Source organism: Periophthalmus magnuspinnatus, chromosome 22, assembly GCF_009829125.3.
Source record: "Periophthalmus magnuspinnatus isolate fPerMag1 chromosome 22, fPerMag1.2.pri, whole genome shotgun sequence".
Lineage (NCBI taxonomy): Eukaryota > Metazoa > Chordata > Actinopteri > Gobiiformes > Gobiidae > Periophthalmus > Periophthalmus magnuspinnatus.
Window position 1 is genome coordinate 3660678 of NC_047147.1, and position 27196 is coordinate 3687873.

The 27196-nt window shown below is 39.1% G+C and overlaps 1 protein-coding gene across 2 annotated transcripts; it reads left to right on the plus strand.

Moving 5' to 3' along the window:
* Positions 1 to 1674: 1674 nt before the first annotated feature.
* Positions 1675 to 23665, plus strand: asxl2 (ASXL transcriptional regulator 2). Of its 2 annotated transcripts, XM_033988548.2 has the most exons (12): positions 1675 to 1857; positions 3458 to 3540; positions 7438 to 7546; positions 9881 to 10016; positions 13759 to 13877; positions 16241 to 16361; positions 17034 to 17087; positions 18016 to 18176; positions 18538 to 18634; positions 18780 to 18885; positions 19303 to 20212; positions 21941 to 23665. In XM_033988548.2, the coding sequence occupies exons 1-12, from the start codon at positions 1801 to 1803 to the stop codon at positions 23492 to 23494; spliced, it is 3507 nt and encodes a 1168-aa protein (XP_033844439.1). In that variant the 5' UTR covers positions 1675 to 1800; the 3' UTR covers positions 23495 to 23665. The 2 variants fall into 2 exon arrangements, with proteins under 2 accessions (XP_033844439.1, XP_055087158.1); XM_055231183.1 differs by lacking the exons at positions 1675 to 1857; positions 3458 to 3540; positions 7438 to 7546; positions 9881 to 10016 and adding an exon at positions 11657 to 11718.
* Positions 23666 to 27196: the final 3531 nt, after the last annotated feature.

A 27196-nucleotide genomic window follows, 5' to 3' on the forward strand; every position in this document is an offset into this window, starting at 1 on the left:
TTAAAGTGCTTAAGGTGTAAAGAAACCTGTCATGATAACACATTTTGAATATATCACTACACAGAAATATTGTGATAAACGGTACTATTGAAACTACTTTCCCCACACTAATTAAAATTTAAATAATTCAACATAATCTCAGTAAACCATTTTAAATAGATTGTTTCATTAAAAGTCATGCAACAGAAAAACAGCAGAATGTACCAATAACTCACCATAAAAGGGACTTATTCCTCCCTCCACAGCTCAAATCGTACCGTATTACAACAAAAATACCCCAAATCTTCCACTTTTGCAATTAAAAATAACTCATAATAAATACTGAGGGCCAAAATCTACTGTTCCAGATTCCATCTACTGAACAATAAAGTTGATATAGTGATTATCATGACAGTACTAATACAAATGTAATGTTACCATTCAAAAAACTCTTTATAACTCTGTGATCTAATTGGTTGCTATAGGCCTATTGTGACCTTTTGTCCACAAGGCTCTTCACCCGAGTCACCGGGTCATATGTTTGACCTGGCTGGCTGCCGGTGCAAACACATTTGAGAAGGTCGGCTAGTTCATGTAATTATTATTATTATGTAGGTGTCTCATTATGTCTCATTTATAAACACATAAAAGGCCAATTAGCATTATCTTTATACCACCACTAACCTATTGTGTATATATATCAATATTGACATGTGGTCATTAGATTCCACAAAGCTGATTATCCCTGGGCTTTCGAGTTTTGAATTGTATTTATTTACTTATTTATTTATTTTCTCGGAATGTCTATGAGGAAAATGAATGGGAAGTTCTGGAACTGTGGGGTGGGAGGTCACTGTTGAGGTCCATGGAGAGAAAACACTGTTCTGTTAAAAACACTTCCTGTTTTCGCACATGACTTTAGTTTGAGAGAAGAACCTAAATATGAAGGGTTTGTGTGTGAAACAGTGGGGGATGGTAACAAAGTGAAAGTAGTAAAGTACTACACTTAAGTACAAATTTGAGGCATCTGTACTTTACTTAAGTACATTTTACAGTGGATACTTTTTTACTTTTTTTCAGTACATTTGAGAGCAGTATCTGTACTTTCTACTCCACTACATTTTTGAACTAAACTAAAAAGTAAAAGCATTTTTTATTATTGTGTGAGACCTGCTGAAAATGCTGAGGGTTTATTTTTTAACACGTTCATAATCTGAACAAAACAAAAATATACAAATCAGTTGTTTTTGCTGATTCAGCTCAAATTTTTATCAAAATCACCACAGTTGAAGCTTTATAAGACTGAAAATCTGTGAGAAATACTTTTACTTTTTACTCTTTAAGTACTTTTTTAACTTTAATACGTTTACTTCAGTAGATCTTTTCATGTGATACGTTTTCATGTGATATTTTTTCATGTGATACTTTTGAAACTTATGACTATTTTTTTGCTCCGGTGTCTGTACTTTTAACTCAAGTAACAATATTCAATACCTCTTCCATCACTGGTGTTAAACATGAATGAAACAAAACACAACTCCAGATCTGTTTGTTATGAGGAAACACCATGAAAGCAGTCATAGGGGCCCTTTAACACGTGCGTATATGATAAACGTGAGACTTTCTAGTAATATTATTGTTGTTTTTTTGTTTTTTTTTCTATCTTTATTTACAGTAAGATGACGTCGCCTTGCCGTCACGTGACCGCTTACTGTAAAGTCCAACATGGCAGCTAGAGTGGACGTTTCACGGTGACCAAAACGCGCAACATTTCAACATCTACAACTCCAATTACGCACTTTTACGCATAGGGCATCAAGCATGCGGGAGAGGCAGAGGAAAAAGAAGGGCCGCACGTGGGCAGAGGCGGCCAAAACGGTAACCTACGTGCTTTTTACACCGTTTGTTGTGGTTGTTTTCCTTGATCGCTCCCACTTGTACAACTGAGTATCGTGTGAGTTCATGACCCGCTGATGAGGCCTGTGTTGACGGCTGGTACTCCCGAAATCCTAGGCATTTCGTCCGACCTGGATACGCAGGTGTATGTGCATTGATTTTGTAACATTCCTGCAAAGTTTAAGCAGTTAAGATTGTGCTAAATGTCAAAATAGTGTAGTTTATTGTTGGGATCAGATTCTGAGTTATGTCTGTGCAGTTATGAATCGGGATTGGGTTAGTTTTGCACACAAGTCGTGCTAGGAACATCATATTTGTCACAAAACTACCATTTCTCTTAACTCATGACCTTTTGTGATATAATAAAGAGTTAAGTTTACTTATAGAGGTTAAGTCACGTTTTGGAAGTCAATCTAATAACAAACTACTTGGGATTGCGCCCGCCTTGGTCCGAAATGCCCGGGATTAAAACAGTCCAGACATACGCGTAACGTAGCTGTCAGGATTCCGTCTGTCAGCCTTCATAGTCTTTGATAAACTTGACTGCACTAAAATATAATCTCAAAGACCTTATAATTGTTTTGTCTAAATGCTATCGTGCCAGTACCTCGCGTTATGTAGTAAAACAAACTCGCAGCGAAGTTAGAGCGTCTGTGTTGTGTTAGCAGAGTTAGCATGCTAGCTTCCGTGCTAACGCGACGTCAACAAGTTTTGGATCGCCACTTTTAATTATCACGCAACGAAATGCATTTTGGTGATGTTATATTCCACACGCACCCTTTTATGTAACCTATTTAGCGTAGCTATATATTATATGAGCTGTCATGGGCGTAATTACTGCATAATTATACGTAGTTAGCAAAGTGGCTAGTAAACGATTATAGCATGCTAATGACCAGCTAGACAGCAGTGTCAGGGAAGGTTAATAACTATAAACTATCTGAATGACATGAGCTCAGTGGTTTTAATGATGTAGTAACGGCCCAAACTTTGTCACAACAATCATAAAAGTTTCTGTTTTAGAGCTAGTATAGACAAGTGTACAGAGATATTTAGTCAGTAGTAAACACTGCAGCCTATGTTCATATTAATTATTGTTAAACAGTACAGTACAAAGATCCCTGAAAAAGTTACTGCCACCGTGCCTCTAAGAAGATTAGGAATTAAGAATAATTTACAGGTTGTGTTTAAAAGTGCACTATGTAACTTTTTGGCATTTTCACAGTATTGCATTAAACTAATCTATCTTCAAGTGACAGGTCAGATTTTTGGAGAGACAATGCCACTAACATATTATTTTTGAGTAATAAAAAATAAAATTGAATAAATGCTAAATAAATAAGTTAAATGCCATATTGCAGAACATTCCAGGCAAAGCTATAACATCTCCACAAGAACAAGCAGGTGGAAGAGCAGGTCTTTGACACATAATGTTACATAGTGAGTGGACTTTTAACTTAAAAAGAAGCAAAATTAGCAGTCAGTTACATAATTTTCTTTTTATAGTAAAACTGTTATTAAACCTGGTTTTCAGTGTGTACGTTTGTATATTTTTATTTTAAATCATGTTTTTTGATCTTAGGTTTTGGAGAAATATCCGAACACGCCTATGAGCCATAAAGAAATCCTGCAGGTGATACAACGAGAGCGACTGAAAGAAATTAGGTGCGTTATTCTCACTCATATAGTGTCTGCTAAGGTACATGTATTTAGTGAATGGTAAATGCTGCTGTTTTTTGTGTTCACCAGTCACTGGGCCTGCCACAATGAATACTTTATACTGTTGCTTTGGGGTTTAGTTTCAATATTATTGTTTATCATCTATATTTACTTCAGCTGTATATTGCACTTGAAAATTTGTTATCAGGCCTAGATTTACACTTTAGACTACTTCGCCAATATTTTTATTTATATTTTTTAAAGGTGCCACCATCTTGTCTCCATGGAGATGTTATTCTTTGCCTGGCATGTTACATTATATGTCACAGCATGGCATTAAACCAATCTCTCTCCATGGAATCAGAAGACTTTTATTGCCATCGTTTGTGAACACAATTCACAAACGATGGTGTCGTTACGACACCACTCACAATAAGAATGTTTTTAAAGTTTTTTTTACAGCATTAAAAGCATTTGTAATTGAATAAATGCAAGGCAAGGCAAGTTTGATTGTACAGCAGAGTTGGTACACAAAACATAAATCAAAACATAGATAATCATTGTAAAATGAACATTACAAGAGAAGAGTGCAGTATAATACCCTTTGAGTCATAAACACAGCAAAACAGAACTTTTTGGAGCTTGGATTTAAACATTGTCAAAGTAGAGGCTTGTCTCACATCTTCAGTAAGAATGTTCCAGGTTTTAGCTGCAGAAAACTGAAACACTGATTCCCCATGGTCCTGCTTTAGGCCTGCTTTAGGCCTGCTTTAGGCCTGCTTTAGGCCTGCTTTAGTCCTGCTTTAGTCCTGACTCTGGGCACCAGGTGGGTCTCTGAGGTCCTCAGAGTGCAAGATGGTTCATGTGGCACTAACATGTCAGAGATGTAAGTTTAAGATGAGTTTAACTTACTGTGGAATTATCTAGGCAAAGCAATAACATCTCATCTAATGCAGCTATCAGAAAAGTTATACTGCATCTGTAGTGTGTATGTATTCTGCCAAAATCACAGTTCTTTGTTTGTTTATTTATTTTGTTCTTCTATAATGATAAAAATGACACAATATAAAATAGCAGGTGCAGGAAGAGGTAAAAAACTCAAAAGGGCTCCACCTTATGAATACATGAAATAGAACATTATAGCCGTGTATTGCTTAAAAGATTACATTTACGCCATAGACTCTTTAAGGAACTGGACTAAGGGAGTGTGATGTCACCCACAGCTTTCGGCTCCAGTCAAATGAAGCTCATCGAGGCTAGAGCAGTTATTGGGGGCAATTTGGAGCAGAGTTCCATATTTGGAATTCCGACCGCGAGTATCATAGTAACCAAAGAGCCAATCCAGAGCAAAGCTGTTGAAGGTAACGCCCCATCCCACCTGCACTGCTGGTTTAGCAGAGAGCGGGCGCTTAGCAACACTGTCAATCAAACCTGTTGCTAATGCTAGTGACCTCGGGGAAAGAAGGCGCCTCATTTGTTTGTTATTAATGTTCATATCTTGATTTACAGACACAATAGTGAAATAAAAACCCCAGGATCAGGTAGAGCGGGTTAATACGAACATTTTAAGACCAAAATGATGAGTCTGACAGCAGCAGGTACAGAGAGAGGGCCCACAGTTTTCTAATGTAAAGTGAATTGGAGCCGATGAAGCTGGAAGCACATGCTCACTTCCTATTTGTAATGTGGCGACTAGCTGGTTAGCTATGTCCCTTTATATATACAGTCTATGCACCACACCTGTTAAACAGACACATATCCTCATTCCTGCTATTCACACCAGTCTCATTACCATCTTTTGTTTTCTCAATAGTAATTCTCATTTCTTTTTGTCCCATTCTCTCTGTTCTCATCCAGAAGGTAAGACAAACAGCTAGCTCCCACCCTGAGCCTTAACCTGCTTTGTGTAGCATTCCCTTGTGCATGTTTGTAACAATAACGTTTCCTAGTTTCAGCTGCAAAATAAAGCCCACACTTTACATAGAACTGATGATACTTTCAAACCAAGACTGAAACTTGACTTGACAAAAGTAATGCAAGATTTTACATAGATACCAGGGGTGTCAAAAATATTGAAAATCAGACACTAATCGATGCTAAAACTAGTACTGAAACAAGATTGATACTAAAGAGGTCCCATTGACATTAATTAACCTTTCCTGAATATCTTTAGAATGATGTCCCTCTGTATCTTTCACAAGTGTAAGACACATAGACTAGTATACACCCTGGACCACTATGAACCTACAGGACACTAAGGGATTACCCAGATATAACACACATGGGAATAGAAAACAAAGTACCAATATTTAATGGGGAACATCACAGTATACTGTCTAAAGAAAGAGTGTTTTTATTATCATTGTGGTATTGGAATTGGTATCGGGTATCGAGTCTGTTCCTTAGTATTGAAATTGAGTTTGAGATTTTAGTATCACAACAACACTAGATACACATACGCAACATTTTCATATAATGATATGTTTTATGAATTAATTTCACTTTAAGCATTTGATGAGTCTCAGCTTCCTGTTACTTGCAATGTTTTGAGGACATTGAAAAGATGTAATATGTAGTTGAATCGTTATGACAACGGTAATAATTTGGGGTTATTTTTTTGTCTATATGATCAGATTTAAGCCTTAAAAGTTTGAATAAATAACTTTTCTGACTCATTAAAGATGCAAACTAACAACAATTTATTGCAGCTCATGATTTTTAACAATAGTGTAGGTTTAAAATAATTTTCGTGGTTTAAATCTGCTCTTGGGTTTTTGTTTCAGTATTATCACTTATCTATATTTACTTCAGGAATAGATCAAAATTCAAAATGTGTTTTTGTGACAAGCCTGTCATTCTGAAACCCATAAATTAGCCAGATCATATAATTATGATAAGTGCTCTCCTCAACAGTCTAATTATAAATAATCCAATGATCATTCTTCATACCATTCTTAATATGGCCTCTTTAAACATTACAGAATATACCACAATTTTAGGGAATATTGTGGGCCATCTACGACTCTGAGCTATCCCCATTAAAACGCATACAAATGTGTCTGCTTTTCATAGACTGTATATATAAATGGACATAGCTAATGCGCTAGCCTTCACGGTCCAAAGGGGAAGTGATCATGGGTGCCCTTCCAGTTCCATTGACTCTGGCTCCAATTCACTTTATATTGAAAAACTGTGGCCCCTCTCTCTGTAACTGCTGCTGTCAGACTCGTCATTTTGGTCTTAAATGTTTGTATTAACCCGCTCTACATGATCCTGGGGATTTTATTTCCCTCTATTGTCCATAACTCAAAATCTGAACATTAATAACAGACAAATCAGGCGCTTTCTTTCCCCAAGGTAGATACTTCTAGCGTTAGCAACAGGTTTGATTGACAGCTCCCTGCTAAACCAGCAGTTCGGACAGTTAACAGCCTCACTCCAGATATGCAACTGGGTTCCAAATTGTCCCCTATAACTGCTATCCTCGCTGAGCTTCATTTGACTGGAGCCGAACGCCGTGGGTGACGTCACACTCTCTCAGCCCACTTCTTTATACAGTCTATGATCCTTCCCAAGTAATATTTCAACAATACATATGATATGATTTTCAAATTGACTAGTTTGTGTTTACACTACAGTATTTGTATGCAACCCAGTACAGTTTAAAGTAAAAATGCAAAATGTACTACCAAAACATATATAAGCTTCCTGTGAGTGCATAGTCTGCATTTAAGATGCCTCCGTCTAAACCCCCCTAAACATAATGCAATACATGGCTCTGATTAACCAATAAAACACATAATAACACTATATATATAATGAAATGCATGCTAGACAAATGGTCTTTATGAGTTTCATTTGTGTGTTACATCATGTGAAATTTACATTCTTTGTGTGTTTTAGTGGGACGTCTCCGCTGGCATGTCTGAACGCAATGCTGCACACGAACTCTAGGGGAGAAGAGGGCATTTTCTATAAAGTTCCGGGTCGGATGGGAGTTTACACTTTAAAGGTGGGCAAGATTTGATTCGACTGTCAGCTTAAAGAGAAACTATATACATTTTTAGAGGATCTGAAACCTTTTTGTCACCATGGAGATGTTGTGTTAGTAGTAAAATAGAGTAACTTTACAGAGATCATGCATTTTATTTGAAAAATGCTCCTCAACATTCTGACTGGCATAAATGGACATAGCTAACCTGCTAACCACCACGTTACAAATACCAAGTGATCATGGGTGCACTTTTCTGGCTTCATCAAGCTCCAATTCACTTTACATTGAAAAATTGTGGCTCCTTTCTGTGTAACTGCTGCTGTCAGACTCGTCATTTTTGTCTGTGATTTAGGATATGAACATTAATAACAGAGAAATGAGGTGCCTTCTTTCCCTGCTTAGCTTAGCCACAAGTTTGGTTGACAGCCTTGCTAAGTGGCCGCTCCCTACTAAACTGGCAGTGTGGGCGGGAAAAGGCTACCTTCAACAGCCTCACTCCGGATTGGCCCTTTGGTTGCTATGGTACTCGTAGTCGGAATTCCTAATATGGAAATGAGCTCCAAATTGGTGAGCTCCCTAGAACTGCTATCCTCGATGAGCTTCATTTGACTGGAGCCGAATGCTGTGGGTGACGTCACACTCACTTAGTTCACTTCTTTATACAGTGTATGGTTGCAGTTCAAAAAATTCAGAATAATCTCTATACCTAAACATTCAAGGTAAACAAGCATTTTTATAAGACAAGCAGGTGAGGGATCCCCCACCAGGAAAGTGACATTGTGCAACTTTAAGTCTTTCAAGTGAGTTTGTTTTTGCAGGAATAAGAACAATGTAATCTCATTATGAACTTTTAGTAGAAATAAAGTTACACATGGAGTTTGTCAGAGCCTTGTAGTTGGTTAGTTGTAGCAGGACACATTTCAGTGGCTCCAGTCCGTTTCAGTCTCTTTGAATAATTTGCATATTTACTCCACAGATCGGCCTTGTACAAAAAGGTACAATAAAAGTCATAATAAGGGATAGCTCACATGTAAATCTTAAAGGATATTATGTAATTTTTAAAATGGAGGGTCCATCACTTGTCTTATGAAAATGCTGTTGTGTTGCCTGGAATGTTATATAAATGTATCTATTTTTACTATGTGTACATAGCTATCGTTTAAAAAACAATTAAACCTTGTGTAGTGAGGGTCCTGAGCTGGTTGCATTGTTGAGCCTGGTGTAGTGTGGCATAAACTGTCAAATATGTAATGAGTCGGCTTGTCAAAGCCTGATTTTGTCAAAACCATGGACTGTATATATAAATGGACATAGCTAACCTGCTATCCACCATGTTCCAAATGGTAAGTGCTCATGGGTGCATTTCCAGCTACAATTCACTTTACATTGGAAAACTGTGTCCCCTCTCTCTGTAACTGCTGCTGTCAGACTCGTCATTTTGGTCTTAAAATGTTTGTATTAAACCGCGCTACATGATCCTGGGGTTTTTATTTCACTATTGTGTAACTCAAGATATGAACATTAATAACACACAAATCAGGTGCCTTTTTTCCCAGAGGTCGCTCCAACTAGTGTTAACAACAGTTTTTATTGACGCCGTTGCTAGGTGCCCACTCCCTTCTAGGCTAGTGGAGCAGGCGAGAAGGGGCGTTACCTTCAACAGCTTCGCTCCTGATTAGCTCCTTGGTTGCTATGATACTCATAGTCAGAACTCCAAATGTGGAACTTGGCTCCAATTTGGCAACTATAACTGTTAGCCTCGATGAGCTTCATTTGAGTGGAGCCCAATGCTGTGAGGGACATCACACTCACTTAGTCTCTAGTCAGAATCTAAGCAAGGCTGAATGTGGCTAGTACTTGGTCATTGTGTCCTTTGGCAAGACACTTCACCCACATTGCCTAGTATGAAAGGTGTGTGCGTGTGGTCGGAGGAGCCAATACTGCAAGGTTGGCAGCCTTGCTCCAGGGCAGCTGTGGCTAATATGTGAGTCATCGTCATTTGAGTGGTATTATTTTACATGGGGCTAGCGATTTTGACTGTTTTATACGGACTACAGTGGCATTTTAAAGCCTCCCAGAGAATCATGAGGTGTTGACCTTTTGGTCATAGTTAATTTTACACAAATCAACACTACTTTTTATCAGATTTTTTAGGTTAAACTTTTCCCAAATTCGCCATTGAAAAGGATGGAACTCCGCCTTAACCCCGAAGTGCCACCACAAAGAAAGCGCAGTTTGAAATGTTTAGAGGCAAAGGTGGGCGGGGCGAATAAAGTCAGTTATTATTTTTATTATTAACAAAATGCAGTGGTCCCTTTGTTTCCAGCGTTCATGTGTGATTGTGTTTTCCAGAAGGACAGTGGGGACCCAGTGAAGGACCTGTCTGAAGAGTGTTCTGAGGAGAGCAGCAGCGACACTCTGAGTGACTCCAGGAGCACAGAGAACTCAATCAGCCCTGAGCAGAGGAGGACCAGGTGGATGAGGAGAGGTATACACCCACACCACTCTCAATATTCACCTTATTTTGGAACTGTGGGCACGGGTTGTATTATTTTGCATGAGTCTGCAACTAGTCTAACTTCTATATGGACTACAGGACCATTTTAAAGCCACCAGAGAATCGGTGCAGTGTTGATTTGTTGTTGCACATAAACATTTAACATTTGACACAACCAACCTACTTTATATAATATTTTAGTGCTGAAACGTTTCCCAAATTCTCCAATGAAGGGAACGGGATTTTCACTTAACCAGAAGTGCTACTACAAAGAAATTGCAATTTAGTTGCATTTACGGAAAAAAGTGGGCGGGGCCAAATAAGGTCAGTAGTGAATAAAATACAACCTTACTGCTTAGACCAGTGAAAGGTCAAAGGGCATATGACCAATCGGGTCACTCATTGGACTAAAATGTAGTTAACATGAGCGTTTATAAATTTGCTTCCTGGTTGGACTTTTGCTGCAGATCTGACATAAGTAGAGGTGAGTCCATAACAGAAACTATATTGTTCACAATGGCCCATCCAGTTAACAAGGACGAATTCTCTGCTGTTTTAGAATCTATGTAGTTTTAAAACTTATCTATGTTTAATCTTTTTCAACATTTAATCTCAAACGTCCCCTTGACGTGTGTATTTTAAACATTGACTAAAGGTACTATCTGCTAATAATTGACCAAATATGTGGAGTCATAGGTAACTTTGGGCCAGCGTGACCGCACTCAATTGAACCGTGACTTTGGCCCGTTTGGAGGAGGTGGGCCAAAGCACGGACCGCTTGGTCATGTACGCGGACACACGTGATTTATGTTTAGAGCCTCGTGTTGTGGTGAAGAGGAAAAGGACAAGAGGGAAAGTGAATGAACTTTTTGGAACTCGACAAAACCTTGACCCTAAGGACTGTAACAGTAGTCCTGAAGCCTTGTCTCCCCGCTGCTCCCCGCTGCTCCCCGCTGCTCCCCGCTGCTCCCCGCTGCTCCCCGCTGCTCCCCGCTGCTCCCCGCTGCTCCCCGTTGCTCCACAATGTTATTTAAACCATAAACTCACAGGATTCATAGCTGACTCAGTGTTTAAGACGTATTTGGTCTTGGCTTTATTTTCTCCACTAAAGCGTTAGTGCTGCTGCTCCACATATAAACAAATGGTGGTGTGTGATGATGTCATCGGGCCAGTTGAGCAGGTGTGAGTGTGGGACAACTCTACGCGATCGAGTGTGAGTGCGACCTCAGGGTGAATGCAGTCCTCTGTGAAATACTGTGTGCCTCATTTAAATTCTTATCTTTATACCATCCTCTTTGTTCTTATTTCTATTTCTTCTAAGTCGTTTTTTTTTTTTTTTTGAGAAATGCAAAATTAGAATATTGAGTTGAGTAGTAGTTTGTATAATCTACTGATCCTACATTTTGGCACATTTTAAACATAATATTGTCATTTGGACATATGGGAGGTTGTTACATATGTAGTTACTTGAACTGGAACGACACCAGCTCGCTCTGACTGAAGCCACTCCCATAATTTTATTTTCAGTTTTGACAAACGAATGAGTTACGCCCTTTATCGACAAACGTCTTCACAAAACACAGGAAACCAAAGTAATCGCTTGCACAAGGCTAGCTAAACTTTAGCTCAAACATTAATTTAACCTGTGTTTGACTATCTCCTGGATTCAAATTCAAAATGTTTCTCACTAGAGGTAAGTTTGTAACAGTTTTGATGCTAATGCTATCATCGATAATTCTGCTTAAATGCAATATTTATAAAAACGTATGATTTGTAGGATTTCTGGCCCTTATGGGCACATTTATTGTTTCTCTCAGCTATGTGTTTGTACATTTCAGTAGATAATATTTTAACAGGAAGCTATATATTTCAACTTGCCCTGTGACCACTTCCTATTTCTACCAAAAGAATTACATGCCACTTGTGCAATTCTTGAGAAGGAAGTAATTAGACTTATTTCTGGATACAGTTTTGGGCTCTTCGATCTTTGAGTTCATATTGTTGTGAGGCTTATAGATGTGTAAAAGTCAGCTCATATGCAAAACAGTTGAATGTTTTTAAACTGTTTTTAATTTGTTTGGAAATACAAGATTCTGTTAATGGTATTTTGTATTCATATCCATTTTCAAAGCAAGAACCTATATTTAAAATGATTAAGGTAGATACCTACAACTGCTACTACTATTGCTACTACTACTGCTACTGTTGATACTACTGCTACTACTACTACTTTGGTGAAATGGTTTCTGGAGTTGTCATTGTGATTACTACTTTTTATTTATATTTGGATAATTTTACATAGTTTGGTAGTGGATTTGGAGAACCTGATTAGATTGTGTTTACACATATAAATAAAAAATAAAATAAAACAACAACAAAAAAACATTTGAACAGATTCATCAACATTTGTTTAATTATGTTTTAAGAGTCCAGTTTGGAAATAGACTTGAGAGAAAATTATTAAATTATTCCAGAGGTAGGTGGATTGGTGGATGTAGGTCTGTCACAGTAATCACTATATCTTCTCATTCAGTATGTGAAAGTTGGAACAGTATGTATTTGGGGCTCAGTATTTATCGTGGGGACTTTTTCTTTGCAATAGTGGGGAGATTTTTGCCATTTTATGTAATAGTGTGAGATTTGAGCTGTAGAGGGTAGAATACATAACTTCTAATTATCAGTTAATTCTGCCATTTATTGGTTGCAGCCATAGACTGTATATATAAATGGACATAGCTAACCTGCTAACCGCTGTGTTCCAAATAAGAAGTGATCATGCCAGAGTCAATGGAGCACGACTAGCTCCATCGACTCTGGCTCCAATTCACTTTATGTTGAAAAACTGTGTCTCCTTTCTCTGTAACTGCTGCTGTCAGACTCGTCATTTTGGTCATAAAATGTTCATTGTAACCCGCTCTACATGATCCTGGGGTTTTTATTTCACTATTGTGTCTGTAAATCAAGATATGAATATTAATAGCAAATCAGGTGCCTTCTTTCCCTGGAGGTTGCTTCTACTAGTGTTAGCAACATTTTTCATTGACAGCGTTGCTAAGCGCCTGCTCTCTGTTAAACCAGCAGCGCAGGCAGGAAAGGGCATTACCTTCAACAACCTCGCTCCAGATTGGCTCTTTGGTTGCTATGATACTTGTCTTAATGCCAAATATGGAACTTGGCTCCAAATGCACCCCTATAACTGCTCTAGCCTTGATGAGCATTCATTTGACTGGAGCCCAACGCTGTGGGTGACATCACTCACTGAGTCCACTTCTTTATACAGATTTTGGACTAAACCAGTTTGTAACCAATTCTAAACCACTAACTAATCCAGATCTGTGGAGAAGTGAGCCTGCAGACAGTAAGAAAAAATATTTATCAATGGATTATTTTTATTTCGTAAAAATAAAAAATATAATAACTGACTCAATGCAAGATAGTCTTTTTTAATGCCATACTGTGAAACATTCCAGACAATGTAACAACATCTCTATGGAGACAAGCAGGTAGATGGTACACCTTTAACTACGTTTAAACCAGGAACAAAACCGACTGCAGTTTCTACAATCCAGCACATTGTTGTAGAGAGATATTTTGGAAGGGTAACTCAATCTGTCCTATTGTGCGTAGTAGGGATTTAGTTTCATCTTAACAAAAGCATTTTAAGTTTCTGTATTTTCGCCGGGGGCTGTGTATTTTGAATTTTCTAACCTGTTTTTGCGTTTTAATTCGGCAGTTCCCTCCAAGCTCCAGTCTCAGCCTTCATCTCCTCAGCCGCGTTGTTCCTCTCCTTCGGTGCCCACTGCCAAAATCCTGTCTCCATCGCAGAAACACAGCAAGAAGGCGCTCAAACAGGTAAAATGTATTAAAATAAGTATCTCGTCTATGTTACCATAGTGTTTAGTGTACTTTCTGCCGTGCCCAGTTGCATGCTGGGGGCATGATTGGCAGAGTTATAGAATGTTATTTTCAACATTAAATGGTAAAGTAAGTTTATAGTGGTCCATGGGGGTGTACTAGCTCAAGATCATTCTAGACATATTCAGAAAAGGTTAAATTCTGTCCTGTTTTTATAATCACTACCTGCGAAAAATTACTATCTAGTTCAATACTAGTTTTAGTATCAATTAGTGTCTGATTTTTGATACTTTTGACAAACCCTAGTAGTAACCCTCGATTATTTTGCAATGGGTGTCATTGCAAAATATCATGCGAGTCCTCCCTCACCTTGCTCCCTGCGCTAAGTAACTCCCCCTTCAGAGTGCTATCACAACACAGTCAACTGCATCCTACTAATGAAACTACTGCACATCACATCAGGTTTTATATCATGTTTTTGTATATTTATGGAGAAATATCATGTCAGGGCATGGGTGACGTAGACTTGTGGGCGGAGCCTTTGACAGAATTTTATAGTCGATTTTTTTATTTTTATTTTTTAAATCAAGGTTTTAAGAAAACACCCCCACATTGTCTCACTCCTGGTTTACTTTTATTCATACAACATTTGGGTCCTTCTTCCTCAGGTCTGAGGTATCAGGTCTGACAATATTTCGGTTATATTGGGGTCTATTTGTGAATGTATTTTTTTTCACTGTTGTGATTGATTGATTACTCGTAATGGGGCAGTCCCTTGACTTCTATAAGGGGAGCTGAAAAGGCTGCCCTCAGACCTGAGGAAGGTCAGAGGGACTGAATCGTATTAATAAAAGTGAACCAAGAGTGAAACAATGTGCAGTGTTCTCAACACCTTTCAGTCAAGGTCCTCCGACACACCTGTCGCTCAGTCAGGTGTGCAGAGTCTACACAGAAACAGAGTTTTTATCAAAAACTTAAATTTGCATTTTTAGTGGAGAGGGGGAAAAAAGAAAAATTTTACTACAGGAAAAGGTCATAACTGAAACAATTGTATTGGGTAATCATATTTAACCCATTGGTCAAAAATGGGAATCTTTTATGAATGAGATAAAACAAATCATTGTATTAAACATGCAGCCACAACATTTCATTTGACATCACTGATTTTAAAGCGGTCAACCGTGCACGGCCCTGTGCACGGCCCTGTGCACGGCCCTGTGCACGGCCCTGTGCACGGCCCTGTGCACGGCCCGGTGCACGGCCCGGTGCACGGCCCGGTGCACGGCCCTGTGCACGGCCCGGTGCACGGCCCTGTGCACGGCCCGGTGCACGGCTAAACTCTGCTCCCGATGACAGCAGTCAGAGCCTTTCTTGCAGTTTCAATGCAATTTCCTATGCAAGAAAGTGGTGAAAATAAAACTTGATTTTCTTTCAAATAAATCGATTTGAACCTCAAATGTGATTAATCGATTGAATCTTTTTTTTTTCCCCAGCCCTACTACGGAGGGTTCAAATAGGACCCAGGAGAGATCACTAAATTACACAAACATTCATGGATAAAACCACGTTTTCTCAATTTTGCATAATACCTCCTCTTCACATAGATCAGATATTTTGCAGCCTTGTTTCTGGTGTTTCTTCTTCTTCTGGTCCCTGTGAGAGATGTTTCCTCTAAAAATACCAGTCTTGGTTTTCATCATGTCTTTAATTTGTCAGCTGGAATTACGCACAGCCGTCTTGTAATGCAACATGGATGTTTTTATACAGCAAAAAAAAGAAAATAATTAACTCAATGCAAGCTAGATATGTTTAATGCTATACTGTGAAACATTCCAGACAAAGTAATAACATCTCCATGGAGCTAAGCAGGTAGTGGACTTTTGTATAGTACACCTGGAGTTGCACACAGCCATCTTGTAAGCCTCAAATCTATTACTCAACATTCCTCCAGCTTATTCACATATTTTTTACATAATTATTGTTAGGAAAAACGCGTGTAGCTGTTACTTTAAACCCAGTTGTCTTCATAATCCACATTCATTGATTATTTCACCGTTTGCAGCTTGTAGCCATTGTTCAGTTTTTAATTAACTTTGATTTGAATGTGCAGATTCTAACTCGTCCCATCTGTGCTGGTGTGGACGTTTCTGCTTTGCAAGTCTAATTTGCATTCACATTTTTAGGGGAGAGGGAACAAAAAAAAAAAGCTTGCTTTGGAAACGTTTTCTCTGCAATATTCAGGTTAGATAAGTGTTCTGCAATGCTGTTACGTAGCTGTTACAAAACCAAAGGACTGCACACTTTCACAATCGTTTTCTCAAATGGATTTTTAAATTTCATTATTTTTCTTGCTTTTTCAGGCCTTGAAGCAGCAGAGGAACCAGCGCCGGCAAGGAGCGATGGGATCCACGTCAACTCCGAGGCTTTTACTCAAAACCATCAAGGACATCACAATGGCCGACAACATTGCAACGAAAGCTGGTAAGGAGAGAATTAATTTTAAACAGTAAGAAGCAGTTTGGTTGTTCAAACTTAGAGGTGCTGTAGCTGATTTTTTCCCATATATCTCAGCAAAATGTACCTTAGCCAGACTATATATATAAATGGACATAGCTAACCTTCTAGCCGCTGCGTTCCAAATAGGAAGTGAGCATGGGCACACTTCAAGCTCCATTGACTCTGGCTCCAATTCCCTTTCTATTAAAAAGCTGTGTCCCCTCTCTTTGTAACTGCTGCTGTCAGACTCATCATTTTAGTCTTAAAATGTTCATATTAACCCACTGTATGATCTGAAAACGGGTATTGTAAACTTTCTCAGCTCAAAATTAGGTTAGAGCAGTCACATATTATGACATGAACAAGAATATGAACAATGTGAATGAGCCCAACTGTCATGAACAATCCGCAGGGCAAGACCGGATGTACCTAGCCACTAGGAGGCTAAACTCGTGACATGTGCCATTGAGCAAGGCCCATTGACTTAAATGGGCGGTCATGTTTAGGCCCCAGGGCTTGAAGAACACGGGTAGAAATTCTTTAGTCTGTTAAATGTCTAAAAATGTACCTGATTTAGAGTTAATCGTTAATAAGGAGGTACTATATTTACTTCAAGTTTTTTGCCCCAACTCTCTTCTTCTTTGGTTTTGTCTGTAGACCTGCGACACTCGGTTGGAGCGAGGAAGGTGTCTCAGAGACGTTTAAGTGCAGGTAAGATTTTATTTCATTCAAGTCTGTAAACATTTTGGTGTTCGGATCAAATAAATAATGGTAGAAACACATGGCTGACTTGAGACAAACCCATCATCATGTCCTGTTTTTCACGCAAAGTCCAAACGTAAACAATGATGACCATTTCTTCAAGGACCACATCATAAATGGGACCAGACCGAGACCAGACGGAGACCAGACCGGGACTAGACCGAGACCAAACCAAATCTATATTGGGACATAAACTGGGCCCAAACCTGGACAAGTTTGAACATGCCCTTAAAGGTCCTAGATTAAACAAAACTGACTTATGTTTCATTCACACTTGTTTGAGTAACACTTTATTATTAGTCTGTACATCTCCAATGCTCAAAATGCTCTGTTCAACCCTGTGATGTCATGAAGTGGTAGTTTTCAAGTTAACAGCTCCTTTTACCCGTAGTTGAGTAGAGGTATGTAGGTGTAGGTGTATGGAGTTGAAAAACACAGTGGAGCACGTATTGCCACATGACATCACTAGGTGGAGCCCAAGCCAAGTTTAAAGTATTTCTGAAGAAAACTGTTGGAGGAGATTTCAAAAGATTATGGGCCGACTTCCTATAGGTTTTAGGACGGGGACATAATATAATTGTTTACAAGTTTTGATATGACCTATTTTTGATGCTTCATTTCAAGTTTCATTTGTCTAGGATGACATTTTTCTGGGCCGGGCTCCTATAGGTGCAATGTAAATACATTTTTGAAGTGGTGCTACTGAGTCATCTTTCGATATTTTTTCTCGGGGTCTTCACTCAAAATTAGAGCTCACTGAAGTCTAATTTTCAATACCACTTACTTGTCTCTACATTGTTGTTTACTGCTTGATTTTTTCCTTTTTCCTCAAAGTTGTACAAATAAAATAGGCCCTTGAATATGTTGTGTGTTCCAGGTCAGATAAAACGTACCAAGTGTAACATCGACGTGGAGACTCCAGACTCGATCCTGGTGAACACAAACCTGCGAGCGCTCATAAACAAACACACCTTCAGCGTCCTGCCTCCAGAGTGTCAACAGAGACTGCTCCGACTACTGCCCGAGGTCGACCAACAGGTGAGGAACTGGCCTTTAGGCTCTGCTCACACACCACATCAAAACTGGACTAGGACAGAGCCAAACAAAGTCCACATTTGGAATTCCAACCTTGAGTATCATAGCAACCAAAGAGCCAATCTGGACTATTTCTCGACCTACTTTTATTTTATTGCATAGTTATAAACACCTTCGATAATTTGGGACTGGTTCAGTAAGAGTGGACCGTGTCTTTAGTTACTTTGCTCTTTTGATGAAAATATTCCTTTAACCCTAAACAAGATTATTGTCTGATAGTTATGCAACTAACCCGTCTCATTCCAAATTCACATCATCTTACGGAACATAAATCTTACATAAATGCTGTGTCTTGTTCCTATAGGCTTGTATGGACGGACTTCTGAAGGTCACAAGTTCTGCCCTAAACAATGAGTTCTTCACTTCGGCGGCGCAATCGTGGAAAGAGCGTCTCGCTGAGGGTCAGTAAATACATTTTCATTTCATAATAACACCATAGAGTTTGTGTTCAAAAGCTTATTATGTCACCAAGGCTCAACTGTAAATGGCCAGATACATGAGGCAGCCTATTATAAATGTACTGTATATGTGTAATGTAATGTACAGGGGAGTTCACACCAGAGCTGCAGCTTCGAATGCGCCAAGAGATTGAAAAAGAAAAGAAAATGGAGAGCTGGAAAGAGGCCTTCTTCGAGAACTACTATGGAGAAAAGTGAGTGATTAAACCATAGACTGTATAAATAAGTGGACTAAGTGAGTGTGACGTCACCCACAGCGTGCGGCTCCAGTCAAATGAAGCTCATCGAGGCTAGAGCAGTTATAGCGGCCAAGTTGGAGCCTAGTTCCATATTTGGAATTCATAGCAACCAAAGAGCCAATCCAGAGAGAGGCTGTTGAAGGTAACGCCCCTTCCGTAGCTCAGTTGGTAGAGCGCTTCCAGATGTATGAATGTGTGTGTTAATGGGTGAGTGGTATCCTTGATGTAAAATGCTTTGAGTGTAGAAGGTGTAAAATCTCTGTATAAAAATGTGTTGTTTACCATCTAACAAATATAAAGTAGGTAAAATATACTCTTCCAACTAAGACTCAGGTGTGAAGTGAAATCTACTTTCTTTTCTCTTTCCTCCAGTTCTGGACTCACCTTTGAGGAATCCAAGGAGCTGACGAAGGCTGATCAAAATCTGAAAACATCCAAAACTCAATCTCTCATTCCTCCTCCTCTTCCTCTCCCTCCTCCTCCTCCAGCTCCACCTACCATCACTAAAACTCATCAAACTAAATCAGGAGATGCCAAGGACAATGATGATAAAAAGAAACCCGACTCAACTTCCTCTACCTCTGCAAAAGACATCAAACCTCCAACAAAACCTTCACACGAACCACCCAAACCGCCTCCCCCTGTTTTAGAACCAATGCGAACCAGGCGGGCGCAACAAGCTGAAGACCGCAAAGCTAGCATCGCCGCACAATCCGCGTCGCTTAACAAAACGGTAACGGAAGACTCCAAGATGGCCAAAGTAGAAAAAGTGACTCAAAATGAAGAGAAGAAAGCAGAGCCACCTCCACAACAAATTTCTCCAGTCAAAGAACCTCCAAAACTTGACCAAGACCTTAAAAACGACACAAAAGTTATACCATCGGTCAAAGAATCCACATTGTTAAACCAAGAAGCTAAAAAAGACGAGAACGTTCTAGCATTGATCAAAGAACCTACAGAAATAAGCGAAGAGGTTAAGACAGATCAGAAATCAGTTTTGGAGAACGTAGAAATCACAAAAATAAACCAGGACACCCAAAAAGAAGACCTAGCATCTGTAGAGAAAGCGATAGAGCAGAGGGAGGAGTTAATGGGGAGTGGTGATGTTTGCAAACGTAAATCTTTGAGTGAAACTGAGAGTGATGTGAGTCCAGAGAAGAGGCAGAGATTGTCGTCTTTTTCCTCTGTGTCTTCTGTCTCTTCTGTGTCTCCGCCTCCAACCTCCTCCATCTCCAGCCCGGCCACGCCCTCCCCATCCAGTCAAAAAGTACCACCGCTCAAGGTACGTGAATATAGAGGTTACACTTAAAGGTCCTATATTACACAAGCTCTAAGCCATGTTCTAATGCTGTTCGATCCTCAAAAACAGAGCTGGATTTGTGTTTTTTTTCATTCACACATGTTTGAGTAACACTTTATTATTAGTCTGTCTACATCTCCAAACTGAAATGTTCTGTTCCACCTTGTGATGTCATGAACTGGTAGTTTTCAAGTTAACGGCTCCTTTTACCTTTAGTTCAATGGAGATAGGCAATTCCACGTCTGAAATTATCCAAATGATTATAGTGAAGGTGTATGGAGTTTAAAAAAACAGTGGAACACTTTCTGTGTTACCACATGATGACATCACAAGATCAGAGTGTTTTCAGTTTGAGAGAAGAACTCAGCCTAAATATGCAGGGTTTGTGTGTTAAACATGTGTGAATGAAAAAAAAAACATAACTCCAGAATGTTTGTAATGAGGAAAAACATTAGAATAGAGATAAGAAAACAACGTAATATGGGCCCTTTATGATACAAACCAATGCATAATCAAATGTTCATTATTATAAATTTCCATAACAGCGAAAATTACACTTGGAGCATTTAGAGCCAGTGTTAGTGCAACTAATTAAGAGCTGTTACTCAGAATGTAAACATATGTAGTGTATGTACTGAAGCCTGCACTGAGCTAAAACCAAAGTGAACCTGGTGCTATAGTGCTCTGACTTCTGTATAGAGGACAAATACAAGTTTTTCTCATTCTCAGTTTATAGACAGGACTCATGTGAAAGCTCAGAACCTCCAGAATTCACTCACTGAGCTGCAGTGGCTGCAGTAGTAGTGTCTGTGTACACTGGTGTATGAATGTGTGTGTGAATGGGTGAGTGGTTGGGGGCGACAGTGGCTCAATGTAAAAGTGTTGGTCCCCCAACCCGAAGGTCCGAGGATCGAGTCCCGCTCAATGTTGTTGTGTCCTTAGGCAAGACACTTCACCCACATTGCCTAGTATGAAAGTGGCGTGTGCACGAATGATAGGTGGTGGTCAGAGGGGCAGATTAGCAGCCTCGCTTCCGTCAGTCTGTCCCAGGGTGGCTGTGGCTACAATAGTACCTTACTATCACCAAGTGTGGAAATGAATGAATAATGACTGTAGGCTTTGAAAATCGCATTACAAGTGTAAGCCATTATTATTATTATTATTAGTGATTCCTTGATGTAAAACCCTTTGAAAAGCGCTGTATAAAAATGCAACTGTTTACCTTTTACCACTTTTTATCAGTAAAAGTAATACTTGATTTCAACATGTTTACCTCGTATCCGGACACAGATAACTTATGTTTATGACATTTGAAATACAAATTCTACACACCTCCGTTTAACTTGCCACAAAATATATTTAGCAACCATTTTCTTTAGTCTCTATGGGCCAGTAATGTGTTAATAATCCCTCAGTCCAGGTCTGATCCATAGTAAACGAAAAATGTAATTCTCTAACTGGACAAAAGGTTTTTTGGGTGAAGACCGTTTCACTGCTCATTTATAACTCCATCCTCAAACCTAAATCCAAACGCAGGATAAGGTAGTGTCCAGCAGCAATCTGACCAGAACTGAAGAAGCGACTTGGACAAACATCTTCACTCTAAAACTTTTTGTCCAATTTCTGAATAAAATGTTTCGTTTACTATGGGGCAGTAATGGCTGCAATGTAAAATACTCAACAGTATAATTACTTTCTGTCTCTTTTCAGATTCACATGTCCCGGATCCTTCCTGTCCCACTGTCTCCGGGGCAACCGTCTCCTCGTGCCCCTCCCCCCCTCAGCAGCCCGGGTCGAACCGGAGCCCGAACTTTGGCCGATATCAAGGCCAAAGCACAGCTCGCCCGTGCCCAAAGAGCCGCCGCCGCTGCCGCAGCCAAAACAGGAACTCAGCCTGTCAATTCCGGTGTCACTTTGGACCAACCATCTCCGAGTCCCAGTCCAAGCCCTACTTCCCCACAAGCTCCTATGAAGATACCATCCACGAATGTCACACCTCCTCCTCGCCCAGTTGAAACAAAAACCTCCCCTAGCCCTACACAAATTTCTATAAACGTCGAGCAAAAAACGAATCCGGTTAGCATCCCATGTAGCAATTTGTCAGCGACAAATACGCCCCCAGTATCGAAAGAGCAAAATCAAGTTTCTCCAATTGGAGGAAGTAGGAACATGTCATGCATCCCAGCTAACAATCCGCTCGTCACCAAACTTCTCCAAGGGAAAGAAGTCCCGATGGAGCAGATTCTTCCAAAAGCGTTGTCCAAAGTTGAAGTCAAAATGGCGGTTAAAGCTACAGGGACGAAGGGGAAGGGAACTCAGTTGGTTATTGGGAATAATGGTGAAAATAAGTCAATAGGAAAACAGGAGTTCAAACATCATAAGGAGCTTCCAGATAAGGAGACACAGGAGCAGATCTTGCAAGCGTTGATGCAGCGGACCCAAACTCAAACCCAACAAAATCAACAGTTTGGAGGGATAGGATCACAACATTTAAAAGCAACGCAATTGGAGCACACACCGAAGAAGTTAACAAGAACTGGAGTTGGGTTTTTGGGTTGCAAACGTAAGCAAAAACCAGCCATGACAGGACATTATCTACTAAATGTTTCGACATACGGTAGAGGGTCAGAAAGACAGCGACTGCAATCAGTTTCAAATAAGTTAAAAAGAGAAACGGGAGAAGCAGAGGCTGTAGGTAGAACTGTTTTAGGGGTTAAAACCGAACACAAATCAGATGAACTTGAGCATTGTGTAAAGATTAAAAATGAACCAGGATTGGAGGATAGTGACAAAAATAATAATGGTAGTAGTGGGATCGCCAAAGATTCAACCAGCCCTCAACAAAAGCACCTCAGTTTTAGCAACAACGCAGGAAGCGCAGAGCCATATTTGAGTCACCAGCAAAGCTTTCACAATCAGCACGGAGCGTATAGCGGCTCGATCAGCATGACTTTGAACAATAATAATTCCGCTCTGGATTCAAATTCTTCCAACTATTCGGAGGCTGACAGTGGACAGCACGGTAGCGTCATGTCGTTTTCGGTGACCGTTACAACCATCCCAGCCGGTAGGTCCATGGACAGCAGCCAGGGGGAGCCCTCACCTGAACAGTCCTACATAGACGGGCCCAATATGGAGGAGGTGCAGTCGAAATGCTACTGCAGACTCAAAGCTATGATCATGTGCAAAGGGTGTGGAGCGTTTTGCCATGACGACTGTATAGGGCCATCCAAACTGTGTGTGTCGTGTTTAGTGGTACGATGATTCACAAATGTAGAAATAATAACTAAATATGTGATTGCACTTTACAATATGGCTACTATGTTTGTTTATGTAGGTTCATAGTGGTCCATGGTGCATACTAGTCTATGTGTCTTATACTTGTGAAAGATACAGCTCAACATCATTCTAAAGATAATTAGCAAAGGTTAATTTCTGCCGTCAATGAGACTTTTTTAGTATCGATACCTGTGAACAATGATTATCTAGTTTCAATACTAGCTTTGGTGTCTGGTTTTCAATGCTTTGATGAATGGGTGAATAATTAGAATACTAGAAATGTGTTTGTTTGTGAGGAATAACTTTGGACAAACTGTTCATGGTTTTAATACTAAAAAAATTTGGTTGAGCTTTCTATCAGAATTGAGCTAATTTTAAAATATAATTAATTCATATATATTTTTTCAAAAGATTTTATTACACTATGCTGAGCAAAAAATGTATAAACAGGTAGCCATATTGTAAAGTTCCAGTAATTAATAATAATGATAATAAAAAACTTCAGGTCATTTTAAATTACACTCCAAAAATAGTATCTACATGAGTTTAAAGGACTTTTTTTTTAATCTGCCCATAAAAAATAAGAAAAACTAAACTAGTCCAATTTCTTAAAGGTGCACTATGTAACTTTTCTCATGGAATGTCTGTCAACTCCTTGTCTCCATGGTGATTGGTTGTTGCTTTGTCTGGAAACTTGTGCAGTATGGCATTAAATCTAATATAGCTTCCATTTCATTACAAAAACGTTCAAAAATACCTTGGAAAAACGTATTCTTTCTCTGACCTGATGGCACGCCTCATTGAGATAGACACGTTTAATGTCCTACTGCGGAAAACGGCATCGCCATGGAAATGAACAGATAGAGGACACTACACCAGAAAAGTTCCACAGTGCAGCTTTAACTCGAGATTGAAACCTTGAAATCAAGTTGATCCAACTCATGTAGATGTGGCTTTTGTAGTGAGATCAGTGGAGTCTGAAGGTTTTACACTGGATAGACAGAAATAATAATTGTTTTGTGCAATTTTTTGTAGAAATTGTATCCATTTTTCAATCAGATTAGCATCATAGTCGTGTGATGGCGTTGTTTGCACTTGGCTAGCGTTAGCGACTTAGCGTGGTCTATTTTTGTAACTTGAGAGAAGTGAGTTTAGTTTTTATAAGAGGGAACGGTGAATGTTGATATTTTTCTAGAGCATTTGTTGTAGATGGGACACTTTCTTCTTCTCTTGGCCTGATTTTAAATGAAAACTCAAAGGGCGCTAATGATAATCAGTGGTTGTTTTATATAGTACCTCCGATAGGTTGGGTTCACACAATGTCATTTTAAAGAGCCTATAGTTTTACATTGCAGTCTATGGTAGAATTTGTTGTTTTAACTGTAAAATATGCACATGCTTTGACGTGAGTTATGGTTAATATCTTTGTAATTACTGGGCCTTTCCACATGAAATCAGGACTGAACCAGGACTACACCGGTACTACACCGATACTACAACAGCACTTCAAGACTAAACCGGGACTACATCGGGACCGCATTGGGACTAAACCGGGACTGGATGTACTTGAGCTGTCTTGAGGCTCGTTTGGAGAGGCCAGTGAGCAGGCCGTTACAGTAGTCTAACCTACTAGAGACAAATCATTGGACAAGTCTCTCCAAGTCTGGTACCCAAAAATAAAATCTAATTCTATATATAAATTCTAAAAACAAAACAATTAATTTATATTTTAATCGATTCTGAATCATTTACTAAATGATAATTATATGGAATTTTCAGTTTAGACATTTCTTTAAGTATTGTTCCTTGTCCATAGAGTTACGTTGGCCTTTGCTCTCCGTGTAGTTAACATTAGTGTGAACCCAGCCTATACTATTGCATGGCAGGGAAGTGCAACTACCAGTAAACTGTTTTATATAGAGCGTGTACATTTATTATAGCTGAAAATGCTTGTATTTAAAAGTGAGAATAGTTTTAGACTTTTCAGAAATTACTTTATAAAAACATGATTGCACACAGTTTTATTACAGGTTCAAAGCACTTCTTAACCCCAGGGATTTAAGACAACAACTGTACAGCACTCAAATGTCAAAATATATTAGCTTATGTTTGAAATCATGCTTGGAGATTTTGAGTGGGATTGAATGCAGTGGTTGCTAACGAGTGGTTGCTAAGTAAATTTGACAACATTTGGGGGACAGAGCAATTTGTGAACGAAATCTGAAATCTAATTTTCAAAGTACTATTCCCTACTATAGATTGTATATATATATATATATATATATCTGTAACTGCTTTGTCAGACGTCATCATTTAGGTCTTAAAATGTTCGTATTAACCCGCTTTACACAATCCTGGTGTTGTATTTCACTATTGTGTCTGTAAATCAAGATATGAACATTAATAACAGACAAATCAGCGCCTGCTCCCCTCTAAACCAGTGGTGTGGGGGGTAAAGGGCCGTTACATTCAACACCCTCACTACTGATAGTCTCTTTGGTTGTTATGATACTTGCAGTTGGAATTCCAAATATGGAACTCTGCTCCAAATTCACCCCTATAACTGCTCTAGCCTCGATGAGCTTCATTTGACTGGAGCTGAACACTGTGGGTGACGTCACACTCACTTAGTCCACTTCTTTATTCAGACTGCGTTTCATATCCAAATATTTTGTACTTTTTATACATTTTAGCAAAGCACAGTTTTGGCTAGCTTTGTTTGGATAGCAATCACAATTTTTAATGTTTGTTATTTTACATTTTGCATTGACAATATTAACTCTAAGATGCACCGTGTAACTTTTCTGGTTTGATCCGTCATCTGCTTGTCTCTATGGAGATGTTACTGGAATGTTCTACAGTATGGTATTAAAGTTATCTATCTCGCGTTTCTATAGCAAAAGCTGCTTCCTGCTTGTTGCCATGTATAAGAATAATGCCATATTGTGGAACACTCCAGGCAGCGCAGTAACAGCTCCATGAAGACAAGTGTTGGACCAGACCAAAAAGTTACATAGTGTACATTTAATCGATTATATCGAAGACTGTATTTGTGTGCAATTAAACCAGCCACTGTCGAGCCCAAACATGACCTCTGCATTCAGTTCTGCTCAAAACCTCTAACTTGCATTTTGAAATTGCCTGTTGTCCTGTTTTTAAAATTTATTTCACAAATTTATTTAACTTTGGCTTTTGTAATAACGTGTTTGTAGATACTGCCTCCTGTTTGTTTATGTCAGAATACGGGGAGACAATTTGAAAACTAAATATTTGTTTTATTCACAGTTCTATTTGTCTGAAATCAAAAAATATAGTTTTTAAATCATTTGCAATGTTTTGGTTTAGTTCCGAAAAGAAAGTTTCGTTATTTAAATGCTTTATGATAGAGTTTTATAACAATTTATGATGGCACTAAGATTAACTGTTTGGAAGATTTGGAACTGACCCACTGAATACAGGATACACACATCTGCCAATCAATAGCCCCATTATGATCACTTTTCATTGGGCAACACTTCTTTAATATTTTTTCACTGCAAAAGGACCCAAAAAAACAGTATCCTCATTATGTGAAATATGCTCTGTGCACAACAGCACCCTCAACCTCACTGTTAGCATCACTACTTCGTCGACTACTGTCCGTTTTTTTTTCTGTCCTTTTGCCGACTCACAATAAAATGAATAAAT